General features: G+C 42.8%; 1 protein-coding gene across 3 annotated transcripts in view; it reads right to left on the bottom strand.

Moving 5' to 3' along the window:
* Positions 1 to 18,326, bottom strand: part of NR5A2 (nuclear receptor subfamily 5 group A member 2) — a 134,207-nt gene that overhangs the window by 53,424 nt on the left and 62,457 nt on the right. For all 3 annotated transcript variants that reach the window (XM_032878207.1, XM_032878208.1, XM_032878209.1), the window contains one exon: positions 5,974 to 6,093. In XM_032878207.1, coding sequence (XP_032734098.1) covers positions 5,974 to 6,093 — 120 coding nt within the window. The remainder of the gene's footprint in view (positions 1 to 5,973; positions 6,094 to 18,326) is intronic.

The raw sequence follows: 18,326 nt of genomic DNA, 5'->3' as shown, positions 1-18,326 counted from the left end.
CTCAATTCTGCAGACATTTATTTAGTGAACATAATGTGCTAGGTAACTTGTTAGCCATGGGACTTTTGAAAAAGTTGTGCTATTTTATCCAACTTTTTCCTTTCCCTCTTCAAGCTCCAAGCACCGGTTCCTTGGAGAACCCCTATCACTTAAAACCAGTCTAGTCTTCTTCTCTATTGTAACAAATGCATTTACCGTGAGCCGCGTTCAGGAGGAAAATGCCAGAATATTGGAACAAGGAGCAGGTGGGGCCTTGCATTCCTTAGCCTGTCTAGCAGAGATGCTATAAAGCATTGTGTAGACGCCACATGCATGCTCAGGCCGACACAGAATTGCTGCCTCTGTCGCTTGTGTGTGAGGACTACAGTCCTGGTGGTACACACTGAGGCGTACTGAGTATTACTACTTATTAGTCTTAAAATACTCAGCATCAACATTTTTATTTGTTCTAGAAGAACTCATCATGGAGCAGCTGAGAAAATTCTGTAAGCAAAGCAGGAAAATTTTTTTTTTAATTGTACTTATTTGACAGAGAGAGAGAGAGAGACCATGCACAAGCAGGGGAGTGGGAGGCAGAGGCAGAGGGAGAAGCAGCTCCCCAGCAAGGAGCCCCATGCTGTGGGGCTTGATCCCAGGGCCCCTGGATCAAGACCTGGACTAAAGGCAGGCGCTAAACTGACTGAGCTACCCAGGCGCCCCAAACCTGCAACTTTCTACTGAGTAATTCGGGAGTACCGTATTTCTTCTAGTTGAGGCTGAAAAAGATGATGGATTTTAGCTAGTTAAAGTTTAGTTAGTTTAGTTAAAGTTTTATCCAGAAATTCCTTGTCACTGCTCCTCTAACCCTGGGAGGATTTGCAGGTGTCTGTCTCAACCTGTGAAGGAGTTTGGTCAAATACAATCACTTGAGAAATAAGGCACTTCCATCTAGAAGTGGAATCTGGACAGCTTCACATGCCCATCTGACTCCCTTTGCACTTCCTCCTCTGAACCTTCCTCCCATCTTATCTGAACCCATGTCACGCGGCTTACCTGTGAAAGTGCACAGTGCAAACCCCTCTGCAAGGCTTAGTGATCAGTGTCATTAGACGATAAATTACACCTCTTATCACCAGTGAGGGCGGGACTCTAATTCCACCACCCCCATTTTGATTTTCCTTCAATTATCAGGTCTTCATGAATGTTTTTAAATTAAGTGAATCAAGCTGTTTTTCTCCTGTAGGTGAGTGTTAAGCTGCCCATAGGGTTATTTTACACACTGCCTTGGAAGAATGCTGTTTAATTTTTTTTCACCATGATATCAACATCATGACTTGAGGCATCTATCACTGTTTCAAAGTTCACATTTCTGCACAAATCTGTGGTAGTAGGTCAATGTGTTTTGGTGGCAGAGGAATTGTTTCCTTTAGAAAATTAAGAAAACGACCGCATTTAGGAAGAAAACTCAACAAAAGCAGTTGATTTAGGATGGTAACATTATGAGTGACCCTTTTTCTTCTTTCTAGCATTTTCTTAATGCTGAAATAATTTTAGAACGGTAAATAATAATCACATTAAAATGCTTCTGATGATCTAAATTTATTTTTACAATGTGATAACAATGCCACACCGAGAAATTTATAAGTAAAACAAAGCCATTTATATATTTAGGCTCATAAAGAAGAAATGAGTGTCTTGCTTGGAAGTTTCACAGAAGCTGTCATGCACAGAAATTATACACGAAGACTTGGTAGCATCTGTGAGGTATACAGAAAAGCAGTATGGTATGTTGGTTCAGAACACAAACTTTTGGGGCGTGGGGGGTTGGGTGAGCCTGGGGGTGGGTATTATGAGGGCACGTATTGCATGGAGCACTGGTATGGTGCAGTGTATAAACAATGAATTCTGGAATTCTGGAACACTGAAAAGGAAAAAAAAAAAAAAAGAACAAATTCTGGGGCGCCTGGGTGGCTCAGCTGACTGATCGTCAACTTCTGACTTGTGCTCAGATCATAATCTCAGAGTCGTGAGATCGAGCCCTTTATCAGGCTCTGTGCTCAGCATGGAGTCTGCTGGCTCCTCTCCCTCTGCTCCTCTCCTCACTCTTTCTCTGTCTCTAAAATAAACAAATAAAATCTTAAAAGGAAAAAAGAAGGAAAAAAAAAAAAAGAACACGAACACCAACAAACAAAAAAACCCACAAACTTTGGCACCAGACTGCCTAGGTCAGAACATTCTACTGCTTTTATTAGTTGTACTTTGACTTTGCATCAACTACTTTACCTCTCTCTGTCTCAGTTACTCATCTGTAAAATGGGGATGCTATTAATAATAAGTAGTACTTTCTTCACAGGGCTGTTGACCTCCTATCAGCTTCACGTTCACACAGTTTTGATACCCTGTAATTTTCATACAGAACTATTTCTTGTAATTCCTACTGCAATTTTCTGACACAGATTCCCCTACAATCCCCCCTGGATAAGTGAAGAAACTGAAACTTGAATGGTAAGGGGAGTTCCCCAAGATGGTATAGCTAGTAAATTTTGGAAGAGGAACTCAAACACCAGTCAGTTCAATTGTCAACTAGACTAATGTGTGTTCACACACACACACACACACACAACATTTTCATACCAAACAGCAAACAGCATGCACTAGTAATGAAAATATGCTCTGTCTGGAGCTTGACTGTTACTAGATCATATACTAAAAAAGGGTAAGTTCCCTCTTTTTGCTTTCTTCAACTACCTCCATACATTTTCTTTTTAAAATCATGCTTAAAAAAAAAAAAAAAATCATGTTCACCCTGGGGGTGCCTGGGTGGCTCAGTCTGTTGGCGTCCGACTCCTGGTTTCAGCTCAGGTCATGATCTTGGGGTCCTGAGATCAAGCCTCATGCTGGACTCCATGCTCAGCGTGGTCTGCTTGTCCCTCTCCCTCTGCTCCTCTTCCCGCTCTTTTGCTCTTTTATTTATTCAAATAAATAAAATCTTAAAAGAAAAATCATTTCCCCTCCCCTCAGAATATTGCTCTACTCTTATGCTTCCTATAGTCCTTCCTTTCATCATTATTGTAACAATCTTCCTAAAATTAGCGTACACCAAATATTCTATTATTGCTTTAACAAAAAAATCTAGTTTTTCCCACACTTGCAGTCAGGGAAGTATTTATTGTTCTAACGAAATTATACTTCACATTTTCACCTATCTCTCTGTGTCTCAGGGTGGGAAGCAGTACATGCCCACTGCTGTGAAAAACAACTTCTTAATGCCAGACCAGTACTGGGGTCTCAGCCCCACGACAGGAAATGGGAAGGTGTAAGAAGAGAGAGATGAGATGATGGGGAAGCGTACTCTGGGTGTTGAGTCCAAGTTAACTTGTTTTAATTCAGCACGGAGGTCATATAGGGTAGTTCTACTCTGGACCATCAGCTGATACTTTTCAGGCACCTAACATACACTAAACAGGCGCTATAGAGATGTAAAAATCTGTCTATGACTCCACATTAAAATATCTTCCTCATTCTGTTGCAAAGGTCACATGCTTTGCAAGGGTCTTCCTTCATAGCACTTCTTTTGCTTTAATTTAAGAAATTGCAGGTTGGAGCACCTGGGTGACTGTGGGGGGGGTCGTTAAGCTTTCAACTCTTGACAAAGGCTCAGGTCTTGATCTCAGGGTCAGAACACCTAGCCTGCTTACGATTCCCTCCCTCCCACCACCCCCTCCCCCAAGAAAGAACGAAAGAAACTGCCAGAGCGTCTCTCTACTTCCTAACTGAATGCTACCCAATTCATGGATCACTTAATAAAGCCAATCAAATCCTTAAGAAAAATAAATAAGAAATTGCAGGAAGCCCAGAGATAGATTCAAAATGTTTAGCTTATTCCACAATAGAAAATACAAGGTTTGTTCCATAATTTTCACAAATTAAGAGTATTTGGTTATAATGAATCATTACAAAGGTCTGCAATGATTGGATGCAAAGGGGTAGGGCAGGGCTTTGACAGAAATGTGACTCACTTCACGAGGACGGAGGAGGGAGCTAGAAGACTCTGGGTGGCAGGAAAGGTGAGAGGGGAAGAACTAGTTCTTCGGCAGGGAGTTCTGTATTCTGTTGTGAGGGCAAAACATGAAGCAGCAGTAACTGATACTTAAGATGATAAATACCATCTATTTCTGACTGTTCTTGGTTTTGAAAATCAGAGAAAAGAAATGCACTTTCTCTACTTTTTAAATGGTAATTACCTTTACCCAGGGGCAGCACTTAAGGCAAAATGAAATGTGAAATAAGGAGTATTTCTAAAGAGCCAAGAATGGAAGTGCTTTGAGAAAGAACAGCACAAACCCATTTGATTTCTGAAACTCAGAAGGAAATGAAATCAAATTAATTTGTGGGCTGAGGTTCCTTCTAATGCAGTTCCTCATTGGGTAGGGATGGGAGGGGGAAAGGGGAAGGAGGTGGAGAGAGGGCTGGGAGGCCTACCCAGTGATTAAACTCTAGAAATGGGTACGTTTCCTCCAAAACCTTGGGTCCCCGGACAAAAATGTTAAACACAAATTTCAAAGTCCAGAAAGTCAAGCCCTTGAGACTTTATTTGCTCACCTGGAAGGCTTTTCTCACGAGATGTACAGAAAGCAGGGACCAGATAGTGATGGAGATGGTTGAATTGATCCAATTTGAAAAAACTCTGAAATAGTGCTTGCCTTTAATTTGATTGGGAAAAGGTGATTTATTAATAATACAGCAAATGGCGTGGAGACAGCCTTTCATTTTCAAATCTCACTGCTGTGGTTTCACAGCACATAAACATTTATGGCTGTATGTAAAAGATCACGGGGCCTGGGCACTAAAGTCCGGAAGCACTGCGGAACGCTGCAGCGAGGCCTGAATAGGAATGACCCAATGGACTTAGGGAATCACTGCGTTCCATGCATTTATTTTAATAACACATCAGTTACTGAAGGAAGGCTAAGGACTGGGAGGGACATGCCAAAATCCTATAAGTTGGACTTAGGTCCATTAAGTACTTTCTGTTCCCCAGATATCCGTGAAGCCAACAACAATCTCTCCGCCTTTGAGTCTTTGCTAAACATCACCGTCTCATTAAAGACCAAACCCAACCACTCGTACTGAACACGGCAATCCTTGGGTCAGGATGCCACGTACCCCCTGGATATGTGTGCATTCCCCTTTGCGTAGCACGTCCTCTTTTCTCCTTTCTTCTTTTATTCAAACAGCACTTTGACCTCTAATACATTATACGTTTCTCATATACATAAATGTTACATGAAGATTCACTATGATCAGCTTCTCCCTGCTACAAAGTCATGTGTCATGAGGACAGGGTCTTTTTCCGGTGTTGCTCTCTAATGCATGCCACTGCCCTACACTAGTGGCTAGCACGCTGTGGGATGTCCAACAAATATCTGTTGACCCACCGAGTATCTATTCAGAAAGGAGTAGGGACTAACATTAATTTTTTCCATCTTCCTTTTGAATGATGGCAGCTCCTAAAAACCGGAACTCCTGTCCCTTTTCCCTCGCATGCCTTTATGCCAATATTTATGTATGATATCTGAATCAGTCTCTTCCACCACTATCATGCCAAAATAGTAAGGATTCCGCAAGGTATAAGCTTTTTTTTTTTAATAACTGACAAAACAAGTGTGGTAGATGAATGCAGAAATCCGAGGAAAGATGGCTGGGTACTCATCATTAATTCTGATTTAACAGTTGTTTTGAGCCTTCAAAGCACAACTTTCAATCCCAGCAGAGTGAAAGCAGCAGAATGTCTGTGATTATGTTTGCTTTTACAAGTTTAACCGTAATCATCAGTGTAGGAACAGAGTGCACCAAGTCAGCTTTTCTAAATTATTTGCAGCCAATCTTTTCCTTTCAAAGCACCAGAGTGCTTCTGACCTAGTTAAATTCCTGCCATTCTGAACATGATTAATAAAAAGACATTTTTGGGGGGTGGGGGGTCTCTATACTCACTTGTTGCCCAGTAACCAGGAAGATGGATCCTTCCTTTCCATGTACCACTTGTCGGTAAATGTGGTCGAGAATTAAGAGCTCACTCCAGCAATTCTGAAGCAGCTTCATTTGGTCATCAACCTATAAAATAGAAAAAAAAAATTGACACTGTTAGTCACTACATTTTTTATTTTCATTTAATTTTCTACATAAGAGAACTCACTATAAGCTAGAGGTCTCCCTCCACCAATGGCTGCCATGGTGCAAATGCTCAGAATTTACATCACTGCTCCAAAAATCATTATTTTCATCTGGACAAGTACTTTTTATGGCCACAGATGAATACTTAAGAGTAGTATTTATAATCAATGAGCTGCTAGGAAAAGGCCCTCCATTAGATCGTGCTGTCTAATGCTAACAGAGCTATTAGAGTTTGCTCTGGGAGGTCCAGGTGCCTCACACTGTCCTCAGTAGACCCCATTAGAATGACCCCAAATAGCCTGTGTTTACGTATCTAGAGTTTACTACATTGACACTGATAGTAGCAAGCTGCCGAACTGAGAAGATTTCTTTAGAAGACAATTAGCATGGGGCGCCTGGGTGGCTCAGTGGGTTGAGCCTCTGCCTTCAACTCAGGTCATGATCTCAGGGTCCTGGGATTGAGCCCCGCATCGGGCTCTCTGCTCGGCAGGGAGCCTGCTTCCTCCTCTCTCTCTCTGTCTGCCTCTCTGCCTACTTGTGATCTCTCTGTCAAACAAATTAAAAAAAAAAAAAAAAAAAGACAATTAGCATGCCAGCACAAAGGACGTTGGTAGAGACACACTGCCATTATCTGGGATCGGGATTAACCAGAAGTCCAAACTGTGCCTGAGTTTGAACAGAACAATGACCAATCATGGTCTTGAGACTCATTTACATCTGCTTTATGATCTGGACGATTTTCCTAGAAACTCTCCGAACTTCGGCTTCTGTAACTGGAAAATGAGCCAAGAACATTGCCTCCCTCATAGGACTGCCATGTGGATTAAAATGAAAGATGCTGAATCCCAGTGGGCATTTTATTCTTCTTTCATCTTGTCCTCCAGGGGACGACATTCTTCAGTGACAAAACCATCCTTGTTTCACGTACAGTTCACAAACCCACCTATGGTCTGAATGCGAAGACCATACTGATCCACTGCGATGGCTACTTGTAACAGCAGGATCTTCCTTTTGTAGTATCTACCAGCCAAAAACCCAGTTTTTCCGAATGTGGTGGCCATATTTAGACTATACACTATGTATTTATAAAAGTAACACCTGACATCGATATGCTCCGTAGTAGTTTTGGTGAGTTTTTGTGTATTGCTTTGGATTTAATTGATAGAATATGTCTTTGAAGCTACCCAAACTGGTATCATTATATTCAATTTAGAGATGAGAAAATAGGGCTCAGAGAGGTTAAGTGATACTCCTAAAAAATTCTCTTTCTCTCTGTCAAGCTTTAGGCTGTCTCCAAATGACATGAGGAGGTGCTAGAATCTCCTAACTGAAGATAATTTGACTTACTTTTAACAAATTCATTTTTAAGTAGCCATTCAAAGGAACTGCAGATAGCTGGCTGATTCTTAGGAAGTTTCCACTCACACATTCATTAGTACTGATGGAAGCTTGTGATGAACTTTATTTGCATGAGTTTAGGATACAGTGAACACAGTCAAGGGCGCACTGAACCCAAGGTACAAAGATGGACTGAAGACTCAGTTCTATACTTCCCAGCACTGAAAGCTTAGTCAAACTACTTAACTCTCTAAGACCTACTTTCTCACCTAAAAATAGATGAGATTCTTTTTGTGAGGATGAAATAAGACACAAATGAAGAAACGACAGAGGGCTCACACCTGATGGACCCACTGATTCTATGGAGGAGAAGAGCAGTAGTACTGAAACTACACAAAACTATAATCAGGCTCTGGTCAGGGAAACCCATCCCCAAGCATCTCCACCACAAGTATGTGGAACCACTTAGTCTGTTCTGACCAAAAGAATTTCATTCCTGGGTGCCTGGGTGGCTCGTCTGGGTAAGGGGCCGACTCCTGGTTTTTGCTCAGGTCGTCATCTCATGCATTGTGGGATCAATCCCTGAGTCAGACTCTGCGTTCGGTGCGAGTCTGCTTGAAGATTCTCTCCCTCTCCCCCCTCTCCCCCGCCCCTACTCTCTGTCTCTGTAAAATAAATGAAGGGCCCCTGGGTGGGCTCAGTTGATGAAGCCTCTGCCTTCGGCTCAGGTCATGATCCCAGGGTCCTGGGATTGAGGCCAATGTTGGGCTCCCTGCTCAGCAGGGAGTCTGCTTCTTCTCCTCCCTCTGCTTCTAGCTCATGCTCCTGCTCTCTATTTCTCTCAAGTAAGTAAATAAATAAAATCTTCCTTAAAAATAAGAAAATAAATGAATAAATCTTAAAAAAAAAAAAAAGAACTTGTGAATAGGTATTTTTAAGAGCTGATTATTTGGCAGGTATGAGTACCAGACCTGGGATATAATGGTGGGCAGGACAAACGCAGTCTCTACCTTGCGAAAATGAGTCTCAGGGTGGACAATATCCACCCAAACATGACTGCCGTGGCTTAGTGACAGCAGGAGGTCACGTTCTTCTCTACCCAAGAATCTCCAGTGTTGTGTGCTATGACACGTCACCCTCTGGGCGGTGGTTGACGCAAACTCCCCCCAACAAATGTTCTTCACAAACTACTGTCACAAGGAGCTATGGCCAAATGTCCCAGAACTATACATGTTGTAGCATCCAGGGGACAGTCCAGAACTGTCTCTCCAGATGCTTCTGGAGATTTCAAAACAAGGTGTACTATGCTATGCTCTCCTGGGTTTTGTTACACTCTCATTTCAACAAAATCACACTCAGCATCTTATTTCAAATTTGTCAGTCTGTGAGGACAATTTGGTTCCATCCACGGTATGTTTTTGGGTTTTTGGGGGTGTGTGTGTATGTGAGAGAGAGCGAGCGAGCTATGAAGCTTTAGTTATTTTTCACTATTCAGGGGAACCTAAAATACTCCCCCCTGAGATTGTCTCCCCAGAAACAACTGTTACACATGTTAACGTTGCACATAATTTCAAAATGGGTGGGGGAACAGAGATCCCTTAAAGTGCATATATTGCCCCCATTTTTGAAAGATGAAAGAGCCAGGGGATTATCTGCTGGCCACACAGAAAGGGAGAAAAGGGAGTGAAGATGAAAAGAAGCAGAAGTTTGGGAGCTTTCTCTTTAAGGGCTTCTTCCTCTTCATCTGCAGATGATGGTCCCTTACTTTCATACGTAACAGGACAGAAATACTATAGTCAACAGTTGTCCAGATCAAACCATGTTCCAATGGTAAAACAATCTGACTTCTCCGGGCCTTCTTTTCTTTTGGGACATTGAAGACACACTTCCAAACAGAAATATATTTTTGTCTCATGTTCAGAAAGAGAATGAGGTGTATTGTTTTCAGATCTTGTGTCTAACTTTGTGTGTGTGTGTAGACGTGTGTGTGTGTGTGTGTGTGAAAGAGAGAGAGAGAGAGAAAGAGCGCGCACACGCCAGCCAATGGCCAAGGAAAAAATGAAAGTTTTGCTCTGATACATCCTCTGTAAGTTTCTTACTAAGGGGCTGGATATTTTTTCATCCCCACTTCCGACCACTGCTGCCTACGTCCAGAGGCAGTAAGAAATCAGGTTTTTAAAACCTGCGATTTCCTGGTTCCTCTGCTTCAGAAATTACAAGAACAGGTGAACATGTCTATTTCCCATAATTAGCACTTCACTTTTGCTTTTCTTTTTTGTACTGTTCAAGTCATCATTTCTTCCTTTGTGTCTAACATAGGATCTTTGCTCTGCCTGTTTTCCCCAAGTACCATAACTGCTTGTTCATCTGTCCGCCCTCCTTGAGGGCTGCAGCTGGAGCTCCAACGGTGCCCAGCACAGCACCCAGCCAAAAAAAAAAAAAAAAAGAAAAAGAAAAGAAAAGATGCATTTTATAAATGCTTGTTCAGAGAAAAAAAACAAATGACTAAATTAGCTTCTGCAAGGTTTCTGCTTGGCATCTACGTATCTTTGGTACCTAGCCCACAAGATAAGCTTGCTTGCTTGTCCTTCCGTGTTTGTGGAATAAACAACCATCTTTACCCCACAATGAACACCCCGAGAATCTGCCTCGGACCCTTCCCACGTGCGCTGGCAGGTCTAGACCCATGGCTGCCCCTTCGTAAGGACTTCTTGACTGATTGTAATTTTAACACTCCTCCTGAGCCATTGATTTCCTTGTTTTAACACTCTCTGAGGGGGCTTCCCATGCCAACATTCCATTTCATTATTTTCCATAATTGATTATGTAATATTTCATGTTATCTGGAAACTGGTGAGTATGCAGCTTCACGATGCTTTGGGTGACAAAGTTTTTATGCAGCTCTGTGAATAAAAGCACAGGGTAAATTTGATGACCAACGTGATCCTTATCTCTAGATAAGAAAACCTGCCAATTTTGAAGGTATTTTTCCTTTGGAAACAGTTATAGGTGAATTGGGGGGTGGGGAAGAGGGGAAAAATGATCCACTGCTTCTGAATAAATTCTCCAGGTACCAATACTGTCAATAAACAACTTAGGGTGGCATCTGGGGAGCCCAGAAGGGGGACTGAATGAGTGTAATAATTCCCATTATATATCAAAACCTCTGGCTAGTTAGCCTACCACCTCATATAATCCTGTTATCAGCTGCAATAAAAGGAAGGACTTATCTCAGAAACCTAGTTACTCATCACAGAAACTATTTACACGGACTTACTGATGAGTGTGTAAAGGAGTACAAGACATACATTGTTAATGAACCACACTTCCCACAACCCAGAATGTTAATCATTAGAGGCACGTGCTTTCTCCTAAGAACAGTGAATTCAGGCACATGATTAGAAAAAGAAAAATGGGTAGAACTTCCTCGAGCCTGCCCTTAACTTATGGGAACCTTTCTGGTGTCCCCTTTACCTTTTAAGAGTCTGGTAACCACACCGTGATTTCACTTTCCCTCTGGCAGGCGGATGTGACAGTTGACATCACGGATCATTGTGGTTACGCTTTAAGAAAGATATTTTAAGGAACACATTCTGCTGACACGGACAGGTAACTTAGAAGTGGACATGAGCCCATTTCTTACTTCTGATCATTCAATCTGGGTGTTCTAGGCCTCCTTAGAAACTTGGAGGGAGAACGGAAGTGACTAGGACATAGTCCCTCCCTTGGAGGAACTCACAGCCCAGGGAGAGGAGACAGAAGTCTGTTGTTGTAATTCTATATGCAGCAGAAGCTGGAGACCACTCTACCCCGCTTTACCTCCCAGAGGGTCACGGAAGCTTCTGAGAAGAGGGTACTTAAATGCAGGACTCAACCTTGTAGGATCACTCATGGAACTCAGTAGCTCCTATGAGAACTCTTGGAACCAAGTATTTAAAAATGATGTGAGGATTCTTCACAATCATGACAAAGTCCACCTATTCTTTCCCACCCCCTTTTCTAGCAAAAGGAAAAAAAAAACCAAAACCCTGAAATGGATGTCCATTTTTTTGAGACTTCCTTTTGGGGCCAAAGTGGCATTTATAAAGAGGTCTTCAGAAGCAGGGAGAGAAAAATCAAAATCAAGACATATCAAAATCAACTTTACCCATCTGAGTGAGAACCTGCTCTGGGCAAGGCAGACACACAATGACTCTAATCCTGTACTGTTTTTGTAAAGAACGCTGCTGATACCTGCGACCACTATCATAAAGTGCTACAAAGTCCAAGAAAAAAATGATTTCACATTAACAACGATTAAACAAGCACTAAAAACGATACTGTACAAGAGAAATAACAGCCAGTAAAACTCCCCTCCCTGTCAATTGTGGCAATGGCACGGAGATTTATGACCAGGGGTTCTTCCCTGGTCGGAGGTACTGAAGGCCTCCAGTCAGTGTACGGTCTCACTGGCGGCCGCTGCTTCCTAACACAGACGAGCCTGTCGATGCTGAGCCAGGGAACTGAACTCTTCTGGCCCCGCTATGTTTCTCTGGAGTGGCACGAAGGACTGTTTTCTCCCCCTGCAACCTAGCTCCTCAGGTGACAGACGCTGGAGGCAGAGGGCAATCACTGTAGGCTATCTGCCCCTTGTTTCCTAGTGTGAATGTATGTATGACTGTGTATATGGTGTCTGCTCATCCTTCAGCCTGGGGAGGCCTGGAGTGGCCAGAGAAAGAGGAATTAAATTGAGGTCAATCAACGGCTGCCATACAGCGGACATCCTTAATCTCCAGGAACCGGGGCCACCTCCGTCCTGCCTCACTTCCACATCATTGGTGGTGAGCGAAAGAGCAGAGTGCGGTTGAGAAATGAGTTAAGATCGCTGTCAGCACAGGGAGGTGACAGAAAATACAGCAGACCAGCCTCTACTCCTTCAACACTGAATCCAGAGTCACTCAGCAGGGCAGCCAGAGACCCCAAACCAAGGAACCTCAGAGGCAACCACTCTGTAACCCAGGATCCAGCAGCAGCCACTCACAGCCATGAGTCGCCAGGAACAGGCTCAACAAATCTGCTAGTTAAGAAGTTGGAGAACGGTATGGTTTGGATCAGAGGTCTTCTACCAAAATTTTTTTAATTTCTTGGGACACCGGGGTGGCTCAGTTGGTTAAGTGTCTGCATTTTGCCTCAGGTCATTATCCCACGTCCTGGGATCGAGTCCCACGCTGGGTTCCCTGCTCAGCAAGGAGTCTGCTTCTTCCTTTCGCTCACTCCCCCACTCTGTCTTGGTCTCAAATAAATAAATAAAATCTTTAAAAAGGTGGGGGAGGGAGGAATAGATTGAAAGAGAGCATGAGCCATGGGAAGGCAGAAGGAGAGGGACCAGCAGACTCCCTACTGAGCAGGGAGAAAAAGGAACCTGGATGCGGGGCTCCATCCCAGGACCCTGGATCATGACCTGAGCCGAAGGCAGATACTTAACTAACTGAGCTACCTCTGGAGCCCACATGTAGTAATATTTTATACAAAGGTGTGCTGGTATCAATGTGAGTCTTTTTCATTAATATAAATGTGAGGCGATTACATATGTGGGAGACATCACTGACGTTTGGAGGGAATACTGCACACTGTATGTACATGTTAAATGTCACTTGGATTATGTATCACAGACAACGTAACGGAATTTGGCCCATTTCTTCTGCATGGAACAGTAGCTATAGTCTCAGATTTGTCAAACCAAAGGACAAAGTTTCCCAGCTTTTATCCCTCCTGCTTTTTAAATTTTATTTATTTATTTCATTGAGAGTCAGAGAGAGAGCGAGCATGCGCAGGGGAAAGGGCAAAGGGGGAGGGAAAGGGAGGGAATTCCAAGCTGACTCCCCACTGATCATGGCACCCCACTTGGGACTCAATTCCATGACCCAAAGATCAGGACCTGAGCTGAAAACAAGAGTCGATGTTCAACCAACTGAGCCACCCAGGGGCCTCTTTTACCCCTCCTCTTATCCACACTTCAAAAAGCTTCTTGTTGAAATATCAATCCCTTCTAAGCTAGTAAGTTCATCATATTGGGGGGTCGAACAGGAATGTGCACATGGCAATACCAGTGGTCGTTCCTGTTTAAGTTTTCATATGCGTACACATATAATTGATGTGGTCTGACTAAGGTGGACACAAAATGGTAATGACTATTTTTCCTTTTGGTTTACAGAATACAATCACACTCCACTGCTTTGAAGTCAAAGCATGTACATATCTAAAGAGAGATGGGGGAAAGGGAGTTTCCGCCAGTCACAGAAACGGTACCTCTGCCGATACTTCCCCCTAAGAGTTGGCTTCGACATGACAAGTCAACACGATGGGGTGATTCTTCCACGCGGCCATGGACTTTTGCAAAGTGAAGGAGACAGGAACTAGAATAGCTATGAACATCATGGCCAACCCAGCCCCAGGTTGTGTGTGACCAGTATTATAAAGGATGGTCTGGATGAGGGAAGGGTTGAGAGAGGAGTCATTTTTCTTGTCAGATTATGGACCTGTCCCCCTCAACAATAAATCAAACAACATATGGCCGGGTGTTACTGAGACCTGACTGAATATAAGCCCTTATCCTCGAGAAACTTACAGATGAACTGAGCAAATAAGGTGTATCCAGGCCAAGTACTGAGTGTATAAGGTAGCATATAAAGTGTTAAACTCTGTGGAACCAGTAATTTGAAAATGAATATCTATATATAGAAATACTTATCTAGGGGCACCTGGATGGCTCAGTGAGTTAAAGCCTCTGCCTTCGGCTCAGGTCATGGTCCTAAGGTCCTGAGATCAAGCCCCACATCCGGCTCTCTGCTCAGCAGGGAGCCTGCTTCCGCCTCTCTCTGCCTGTCTCTCTGCCTACTTGAGATCTCTATCAAATAAATAAATAAAATCTTTAAAAAAAAAAAAAAAAAGGAAAGAAATACTTCTCTCTATATATATTTATATATATAAATACTGTGTGTATATCTTAGATAAGTTATACATTATATTTAATAAATATATTTATAATTTATTATAAATATAGTAACTCATAATATATTTAATAAACATATTATATTTATAATAACGGAGTTATTTTATAGGCCTAAGTATAAAATGACATATCCTTAAAATATCTGAAGCAGTTTATATGTACACATATACATGTGTACATATGAGATACAAGGAAAAAATAAGGTAGAATAACAAGCTGAAGCCAAGACTAGGCTCAGTCCCTAAAATCAGTTTCATAAGGGTTGGTTCAGTTACTGGAAATGGGCCACACTGATTCCTTGAGGCAGAGCACCATTATTAATACGACTGCTAGTATGCATGCGATAAAATCAGTTACTTGCAAAATACCCTATCTTTGTACTGGACTCCTGAGAGAAATTTCTCTGTGAGTTTTCCAAGGAGAATTCTAGAAGATGCAGTAAGTGAGGCTCCGGCCATATCCTCCAGTACACACAATATTTACCTCCACAGAGGGTGTTCCTTTTAAAGCTCCATTTGAAGTTCCTTTTAAATGGCAATATTAAGAGGCCACAAGATAATGTGGTCCTGGAGCTCAAACTTCTGTCTGTTTTCCAAAGATAAGCTGCAACAATCCAGAAAGGGAGAAAATGTACATATTTTAGGTCCTTTCATTAACAGCAGAGTTCAGGACCATTACACACTGTAAAAGAAATGTATGGGGCTGTGCAGCTCAGAAACGTGGGTTCCTATCTTGGCACTCTAGACATTTAACTTTGGGCAAAGAATTCAAACTCCTTAAACCTCAGCTGCTCTCACAGCTGTTCTTCTTGTTCAATGATACAAATGTAAGTGTGCCCAGCTCGGGGGCGCCTGGGTGGCTCAGTGGGTTGAGCCTCTGCCTTTGGTTCAGGTCCTATCTCAGGGTCCTGGGATTGAGCCCTGCATGGGGCTCTCTGCTCAGCAGGGAGCCTGCTTCCCCCTCTCTGCCTACCTGTGACCTCTCCTTTCGTCAAATAAATAAATAAAATATTAAAAAAAAAAAAAGGTGTGCCCAGCTCAGTGACTGCCACATGGCAGACATCCAGATAATGGTAGTTAAACCTGATTCTTAATACAAAAAAGTAGGAGGCTTGGATGGCTCGGTTGGTTGGGCAATGGCCTTCAGCTCAGGTCCTGATCCTAGAGTCCCACAGGCTCCCTGCTCAGCAGGGGATCTGCTTCTCCCTCTGACCACCCCGCTCATGCTCGCTCTCGCTCTCGCTCGCTCTCTCTCAAATAAATAAATAAAATCTTTAAGAAAATACAAAAAAGGCAAAATACAGAAGATGCAAACTGAAGTACAAAACAAATTTCAGGTGATGGAAAAGGCTGCTGAAGGAGCAAAGAAAAATATTTTAAGGCAGATTAATGTGAAATGTTTTCCAGTGCTATCTCTTGCTGGGTATTGTTTCATTTATGACCATTACCTGTTTCCTGTTCTCTAGCTTAGAAATCTCCTCTGTGTAATTAAGGCAATGTTCCTCCCATGTCTGACCCGGCAGATGTATTTCAAGCAATGAAGACAAAACCCTTGAAGGATGAATATATTTTCTGTTAGTTTGGCTGGAATGTCCAGAAAGCACTTGTGAATATGATTATCATTTTCAGAACATTCGCGTTCTTCATTTTCCAGACATTGCCTTAAAGGCAACAATACCAGCAGCCACAGGACTCCAGGTGGGCAGTGGGCCCGTTACCTGGACATCAGTGACTTAAGGCGTAAATTAAGGATCGTTTTGGCTGCCTTGCAACTTGGGAATTGGGCACAGAGTTGAAGTCCTTGGAATACGAGTGTAGAGAAGAAAGGGAGATGAGGATATTCTAGTGAACATGCTTCATGACCCTTAAGGTCTTTATGTGACTTCTTCCGTTTGTAGACTGCATTTCGAAGCCAGAAAAGGAGTTGTCAGAGGCTAAAACGTCCTTGGGTCCTTTTTGGCTGGCTGTTTCAATCAGGCAGTTGGCCAAAGGAAGGAGGAAAGAACCCAAGTGGCCTAAATATCACTCACCAAAAATACAACTGAAATTAGGGCAGAGGCGAAGGAGAGGTCCCTAAGGTCCATCCAGTGATGGGAATTCACTGGGCACAAAGGCTCCTGGGAGAATTCCTCTGCCCAGCTCCCCAGAGACATATGGACAAGGTACTCTCTTCATACAATTTACATTCTCCCTTCAGGTCACAGAGCTAAGTGTGAGGCCAAACCATACCTTCAGAGATACCCAGAAATGGATTCACAGGAAATGGTAACAATTGAGGAAAGAGCTCCCAGAGTCAAAGGGAGGGTCAGTCCCAAGGGTGGGATGGTTATTTCTAGGTAGCCCAAATAATTTCTGCTTTGTGAAAAATCCCTCAATGGGGTATACTGGGAAATATTCATTCCAGTGCTCCAAACTCAGCATGTTAACAACGTTAATAGTTCTTATCTAATTTCCTGTCTGGGGCACTGTGAACTGCATCTGCTTGCGCTGTCCGAATTGAGGGTACCCCCATACTGGTACTTCCTGCATCACACCCTGGTCCCGGGAGGACAGTAGGTGTTTAGTTAATAGTTGCTTGATCAGGGCTGAAAGGACCTAGCAACCACTTGTAGTTCAACTACCTCATTTTTTAGAAGAGGAAACCCAGACTGGGAGTGGGGGACTGTGATTTATGTAAGGTTACTCGGGTGCCAGAAATAGAGTGGGGACCCAGGTATCCTGAATCCTAGCCCAGTGCCCTATGACTATGCCTTCTTCTGTGGGAATAAAAAACAATCTTATTTTTTTCCTCTGGATTTTTTTTAATATAACACTGTCTCAGTTTCTTTCTTGCAAGGAGAGAAATCAATGGTGATTTAGTTCCTTTATTTCAAAGGTAAAGAAGCTTGTGATTTGAAAAATAAAGGCTTCCGGAAACACAAAAGACACAGATAACAAATGACAGAACCTTGGAATTATTTCAGACATAAAATCTAGACAGATGATCTTTTCTATTTTGGGGTCAAGACTATGAAGGTGACTTGGATGGGAGATGAACTAAGACCGGGCATTTACTTAATTCCAAAGAGGTCTGTATTCTGCCCCAACTTAAAGAAGAACGAGATTCTTCTGGGTAAACTAGAATCAAGATGGAGAAGGAACCGAGAGAAACAAGATTACATGCTCTTCATTATTTTTGAAAATCCACAAATTATTTTATGATATGATAGATTAGATTTTTCTCTCAAGGTATTTAGGCAAATATTAATTTGATCCTGAGGCCTTTTCCTAGTAGCCCACAAATAACTTTATCAGGATGTGTCCATTTGGCCACAACAGAATGAGTGGCGATCCTCCAGCTGTCCGTGGAAACTACATTCTCCCAACTGTGCCTGCTGGAGCCACATTTGGGACCACCTCTCCTCAAAAACCTTTGGCCCTATACCTCTACACAGTGGTACACTTGGCTTCTCAGTGCCGGTGTGTGTCGGTGAAAAGGCTGGGTGGCCCCTTTTTGGCCTAGCCCCAGTCCCAGGAGACCCAAAGGTCATCACCTAGCTCCTGGTTACCTGTGCCCTTTTCTACAACTGCCTGAAGCTTGGCAGCGTGGAGTACAGAACTTCTGAGTCTCACTTAAGAGCACATACCTAAACACAAGGAACATTACTATCATGGAAACACTACTCGCCAATACTGTACAGCACAAATTTTGACCAATTTTTTGGTTCTCCAGATCGGGCCATTTAAAAGGGGTAAACATCTGGGGCACTTGGATGTGGCTCAATTGGTTGAGTACCTGACTCTTGGTTTTAGCTCAGGTCATGGTCTCATGGATCTGTGGGATAGATCCCCACATGGGGTTCAGG

Source organism: Lontra canadensis, unplaced genomic scaffold (genome assembly GCF_010015895.1).
Source record: "Lontra canadensis isolate GAN:19392208 unplaced genomic scaffold, GSC_riverotter_1.0 scaffold63, whole genome shotgun sequence".
Classification (NCBI taxonomy): Eukaryota; Metazoa; Chordata; class Mammalia; order Carnivora; family Mustelidae; genus Lontra; species Lontra canadensis.
Note: the sequence above shows the minus strand (reverse complement) of the source record. Positions and strands in the feature narration are given on the sequence as shown.